The sequence below is a fragment of the Ochotona princeps genome, chromosome 17 (assembly GCF_030435755.1).
Source record: "Ochotona princeps isolate mOchPri1 chromosome 17, mOchPri1.hap1, whole genome shotgun sequence".
NCBI lineage: Eukaryota > Metazoa > Chordata > Mammalia > Lagomorpha > Ochotonidae > Ochotona > Ochotona princeps.
Genome location: NC_080848.1, coordinates 50,671,674 through 50,677,673, shown reverse-complemented (window position 1 = coordinate 50,677,673; position 6,000 = coordinate 50,671,674). Strand labels below are relative to the sequence as shown.

The window sequence follows — 6,000 nt, the reverse complement described above, 5'->3', positions numbered from 1 at the left end:
CATTACAGCGAGGAAATGCTCACAAACAGACTGGGATGGCATGTGCTCAGAATTCATCACCATCAGATAGGCATCTCCATCCATCTCCACAGGGTGTCTGTGGTTTTGTTGTTCTATTTGTTGAGAGAAGAGGCAGAGGGACTCAAGGGCAAAACACAGTCTGAGTGGAGGAGCGGAAATGTTATTTGAAGAGTTTCTTGGCACTGAATGGGGCTGAATTCATTATATAAAAAAACATGAGCAGGACTGAGCTACTTAGACACCCAAGGCATCAAAATGGTCATGACACCTTGCTATGTACAAAAACAAAACATAAGACAACTGTACCAGGCTACAATGAATGTAAGAAGCCCCTGACATTTCTATTTTCCCTAATGCTTTTTTCTGAAATGCCAATTATCAAATTCATCTTAAAAACCATTTTAGTGCCCCAATTTATCTCATTACTCATAATTGGTCTGCTTATTGTTTAATCCAGCCATGATGAAATGCTCTTTACAAACACCGAGATTCATTTTCTAATGTGAACATTTTTCATTACAGCTACTCCTGTGCCCTAGTTATTATGAAATCAATCATTCTACCTTTCAGCTGCTGGTGTTTTCCTGAGGGGCTCTTGTTAGCCAAGCTGCCTTTGATAACTACTAATTCTGTTAATATCCCTTTGAAGCCCATTATAAACATGTTCTTCACTCAGAAGCTCTGCAGTCCCCAGGAGAGGAGCTCATTTCACACCTGCAGTCCTCACGCTGCCCAAGAGGTCCCATCTCCATGGCACCCAGGCCTTCTTATCAGCCATGCACGCAAAGGGTCAACCTATTTATCCCATCCTGGCCATGGAGAAGGTTTCAGTAGTGGGCAAGTGTTAAGTTATCTGAGTTCAAGCAAGGCTCTACACATTACTCCTTTTTGAAGACAAGATCCAGATTTGGGCAGGTGCAACCTGCTACACTGAGGGACTGATTGAGAGTGGAATGCAAAAGTGTTTCACTGCACATGTCTAAGACCCGGCCAAAAAAAAGACACTGAAAATAACGTTTTGGGACTATGGATCAGGAAGTTTTGAGGCTTACCTACTAGCCATAGGTGACTATAAATAAAATCCATCAGCTCCTCAGTGGCCACAGCACATTTGGCTATCAGAGACATCCGCCACCAGAGGAGGTTGGATAGCACCGCTCTTAAGTATTTAAGCTACCATCATGGAGAGGAATTGAAAAACTCACTGAACTTCCTGACAACTGTTTTCATGAGTTAGCTGTTAGGTCCAGAGGTCCAAAAATCATACTAACATCTAGAGACCCCTAAAAAAACCTTTCAACTGACTTTGGTCCAAAGGACTCTAACCAGTAGTTTGAACTTCACTCCACACAATGCAAGAACAAACTATTGCCTTCCAAGGTCAATCTTGTACACCTAGGATCCACCAGAAAACACCAATTCAAGTAAGAGCCGGTCTTCCTTTGCTAAGCAACAGCGACGCGAACCCGCCCCTTCCCACAGAACCCCTCCTACCTTAGCGGCCTGGAGGGGGCGGGGCCAAGAGCCACATACCCAATAGCAGCGGAGAAGAGGCGGGCGTCCCAGGCGCGTCCCCGTCGCTAGGGAAACCGCAGTGGCCGGAGTCAGCGTGCGATGCCGAGCTCTGAGGAGCCAGCCGCGCGGGCGGCGGAGACCCGGGATGAGGAGCCTGGCGCCGACCCGCGGCTGCCACTCCTGGGGGCCTACGTGGTCCGGAGCCTGCGGCCTGCGGCTGGTGCCTGGGAGCGCTGCGCGGGAACGGCTGAGGCGGAGCGGCTGCTCGGGGCCTTCCTGGGCTGCGACGCTGAGGAGGGGCCTCGGCCTGTGCTGCTGGTGCGGCCGGGGCCCGGGGGTCTGGAGATGCAACGTGGGCTGGACCCAGGATACGAGCGTGGCCCCCACGCTCGCGCTAAGGGGCTTTTCTTCTTGCGCACCAGGCCCGAGCCGCCAGGGCCCGAAAGCCTCCGCGGGGCAGTGCTGTGCGGGGACCTGCCCGCGGCGCCGCTGGAGCACCTGGCCGCGCTCTTCTCTGAGGTGAGGGTGGGCTGCGGCTGTGGAGACCGCGGTCAGGGAGGGAGGGAGGGAGAGGCGGGGCCGAAGGGGAGCGCGCCAGATCCAGGGGCGGGGTCCCCGGCCAAGGGGCGAGGCCAAGGCGGGGGATGCTGAGGAGAAGCCAGAGGCAGGAGTCCCGGAGGAAACGGGGAGGCGCCGGAGGTGGAGCCAGGGTGGGGGCGGAGCTGGAAGGGGAAACCAAGGCTGAGGGGAAGACACTTGAGGCACGCTTGGCTGGAAACCAGGCATGGGTGAGGCTGGAGCGGGCTCAGTCTGGCTTCAGTCTGGCTGTGTGCTTGTGTCCAACTCGTCGGGAGGCTAGACCAGGCGCAGTGCCTGGTCAGACAACTTGGCAAGTGTCTGGAGAAGACTGCAAGAAAGGGCAGAGCTGGAGAGAAGTTGCAAAACCCGACTGGGCTTTAGTTTTCATCTTCATCACAGGGCCCTTTACCTGAAAGTCAGCCCTGAGCCGAAAGTCAACACTGGCCGTTGAAACACGGGAAGGTGAATCTCTTTGGAAATGCTGCGACAGGGTTTGGAAGTGAGCTGGAGTTCGAGGAGGAAGAGAGGGATTGTGAGCTACAAACGCCTCCGTGACACCACAGCAAAAGTGTCAACAGTACAGGAGATTTCAGACAGGTGCTCCGAAGAGATCCCCAAGACCTTCTGGAATGGGAGGAAGCTTCCTGCAAGTTGGGCATGCGCATTTCTGGAGGTTAAGGCCCCGGTTCCTACAAACTGTGAAACAAGTGCTTACAGAACACTGGCTATATGATTTTGTTTGAAAGAACATTTCCCCTCCAAAACTTGTCTATTTTCAAGGGCTGAAATACATATATATATTATATGCACTTACTAATATTTTCAAAATATTAAAAACTAGTATGACTGGAGTAGGGAGTAGAACTTACCTAAAACTTCGCCCCAGTGCTTAAAACAAGCCCTGAATGTTGCCTGGTATATCAGCTACCCTTTAGATGATTTGTGAGGAGTCTAAGGAGAGGGTTATTTTCAGGGAGGACTATAATGTGGACAGAGGAATTCCCAGGAGCTCGGAAAGGCTAGACTTATCCTTCCACATGGAAGTTTGTCAATATTTTCCCAGCTGCAGTGGTCTCAGCATTGTTCATTGTGTGAACAGCCTCCCCGAACTTCAGTTTCCTAATAGTGAAGGTACAAAGTGCCATTGAGTGGAGAAGAGATAGACTTGTAACCTAAGAATCATGCTTAGCTGTAAGGTGGCTTTCAAGGCGCAGGGAACCAATTGAACCAAGTTCAGAGCGAGAGCTCAGCTTTGTGTATGTGGGGGACGCCAGGCCCATCTCAGAGTTCTGTCATGAAAAAAGGAAATAGAGTCCAAAAGTCAAGGTAATTTAAAAGTTATTCAAATCCTCAAATGCACAAGAATTTTCACATTGAATGAGACTGAGGACACCCTGAGTCATCATCATCAACGGGGTTAATGCGATGGTTAAACCCTGAGCAACTCTTCAGCAGCAGTGATTAATATCAAATGCCCATTAATTCACCCTGCCAACAGTTGCAAAGTGTTCAGTACAGTGTTGTCCACCACAAGCACACTGTGCGGTGGAGTTCAGAACTGTGTTATCCAGTGTAGCAGAAGCCTGCGCCTGCCCCTCCAGCAGGCCCTGGCAGCCACCATTCTGCTTTCTGTCCCTGTGATCTTGACTGCCCTCATGTCATCAGCAGCATCAGCTGTTGTCTCTTTGCAGTCGGCTTACTTAACGTCATATCCTCAGACTTCCTCCCTGTTGTCACACGTGACAGGTGCTCCTTCTCTTACGAAGGCGGCGTAATATTCTATTGCCTTTACCACATTTACTTCCTTTTTCGTGGAATTTGGGTATTTTCCCATCTTTTGACTCTTGTGCACAATGTTGCAATTTAGGATTTTTTAAGATTTATTTTTATTTGAAAGGCAGATTTACACAGAGAAGAAGAGACACACAGAAAGGGAGACAAAGAGGAGAAAGAGATCTTCCCTCTGCTGGTTTATTCCCTAAAGGGCCATAATTGTCAGGAGCCAGGAGCTCCTGGGTCTCCCACCTGTGTGCAGAGGACCAATAACTTGAACCATCCTTGGCTTCTCTCGCAGGCCATAAGCAGAAAGCTGTATTGAAAGTGGAGCAGTCGGGACACGAACCACTGCCCATATGGGATGCCAGCACTGGGAAGTAAAGCATTAGCCTATTGAGCTACAGCACCAGCTCTTAGAATTATTTTTGTAGAATCAGAATTGTAGATGTGGGGCACAACTATTTCTCTTGAGAAGGGAGTTGAGGAGGGAATGGCTTCTTTCCATAGAGTAATCTGTAAACATGATGACTGAAGTGACTGAGGGACAGGAATGAGTAAAATAATTAATTTTCACTGTGGAAGTTATTGGACTTTGTAAATTTTCACCATGTAAATGTATTGTTTATTTGAAATTCTGAATAAAGTGATTGGCTTTAAAAATACCTCAGATTGGGCCCGGCGGCGTGGCCTACCGGCTAAAGTCCTCGCCTTGAACGCACCGGGATCCCATATGGGTGCTGGTTCTAATCCCGGCAGCTCCACTTCCCATCCAGCTCCCTGCTTGTGGCCTGGGAAAGCAGTCGAGGACGGCCCAAAGCTTTGGGACACTGCACCCACGTGGGAGACCTGGAAGAGGTTCCTGGATCCCGGCTTCGGATCGGCGCGCATCGGTCCATTACGGCTCACTTGGGGATTGAAACATCGGATGGAAGATCTTCCTCTCTGTCTCTCCTCTTCTCTGTATATCCAGCTTTCCAATAATAATAAAATCTTTTAAAAAAAAATACCTCAGATCTTTTGCTTACATTCCTCAAAACCTGCAACAGCAATCCTTAATGCAATGATCCTTTCTTGTTCATCTACTTTTGTCGCACACCCTGAAGCTAATCCACTACCACTTTCAAGCCCTGCTCCTTTTCCATCTGCTAACTCCCCCTCCCCTCCTCAGACTCCTGCCCATTCCCTCTTGGTACCTTGTAGCTTAGTCTGTGACTACCTGCATCCCTTTACCGCACATCCACATAGTCAGCATCACTCTTGAAGTCTCCGTGCTTTTGTATGTGTCTGTGAGTGTGTGAATATCTGTGTCAAGGGTGGTGACAAGGAAATTTTAGATTTAATTGTATCTCTTTACACGCGAACAAGGTGAAACAGAAATGCTCCTAAGAAATGTTTCAAAGGAAGAATTTAGAGAAGTTAGCAAAGCATCCCTTTACTCCCTTTCTTCCTCCTTATTGGCTGTTTGAGCCACTGCTACAAGGTTGTCTTTTCTAGAGTCCTAAAATCTTCAGGGTTTTTTAGTGTTCCTTTGGGTTTGGAGCCTAACAGTCTTAGGCACAGCTCTTGGTTCTGTCAAGCACGACAGATGGATGGGAACAGATGAGCTCACCTTGTCAGGACTGAATGATCTCACAGGATCGTTAGGAAATTTACACATAGTATGTTAGGACACCTGGAACAGAGTGTGTCACCTTGTAGGTGTTCGATAAAGGATGTGAATCATTGTCACTCCACATCCCATTGAAAATCCTCCCGCTTCCTGGCTGCTTCTCATCACCTCATGCTTCCCCAAGACTCGGCTCAATTCATCCACACCGCCTACCACTAGTCTTTCTGCCTCTGAGCTTGCAGGTGGGATGAGTGTCCTCCTTCCTTCTCTACTGCTTCTAGATTCATGCCCACAACCTCCAGTTTGAATCACAATCCATTATGCACATTGCCATGACCTATGCTGATGGCACCGCCCTTGTATATCCATGATTTTGGCTCTCAATTCACTAGGATCCTCCCCAACATTACTCCAGTTCTAACATGTGGCTATTACAGTTTAAATGATTGTCCCAATAACTTGGCCCCTGGGTTCCTGAGCCTTTCTTCTCTATTGATATT

The 6,000-nt window shown here is 48.8% G+C and overlaps 1 protein-coding gene across 1 annotated transcript in view; it reads left to right on the top strand.

Annotated features, from left to right (window-relative positions):
* The first annotated feature begins 1,592 nt into the window (after positions 1 to 1,592).
* The window catches only part of DNAH9 (dynein axonemal heavy chain 9), a 305,997-nt gene continuing 301,589 nt past the window's right edge, over positions 1,593 to 6,000 (top strand). The window contains exon 1 of the mRNA XM_058676055.1: positions 1,593 to 2,055. Coding sequence (XP_058532038.1) covers positions 1,636 to 2,055 — 420 coding nt within the window. The 5' untranslated portion in view covers positions 1,593 to 1,635. The remainder of the gene's footprint in view (positions 2,056 to 6,000) is intronic.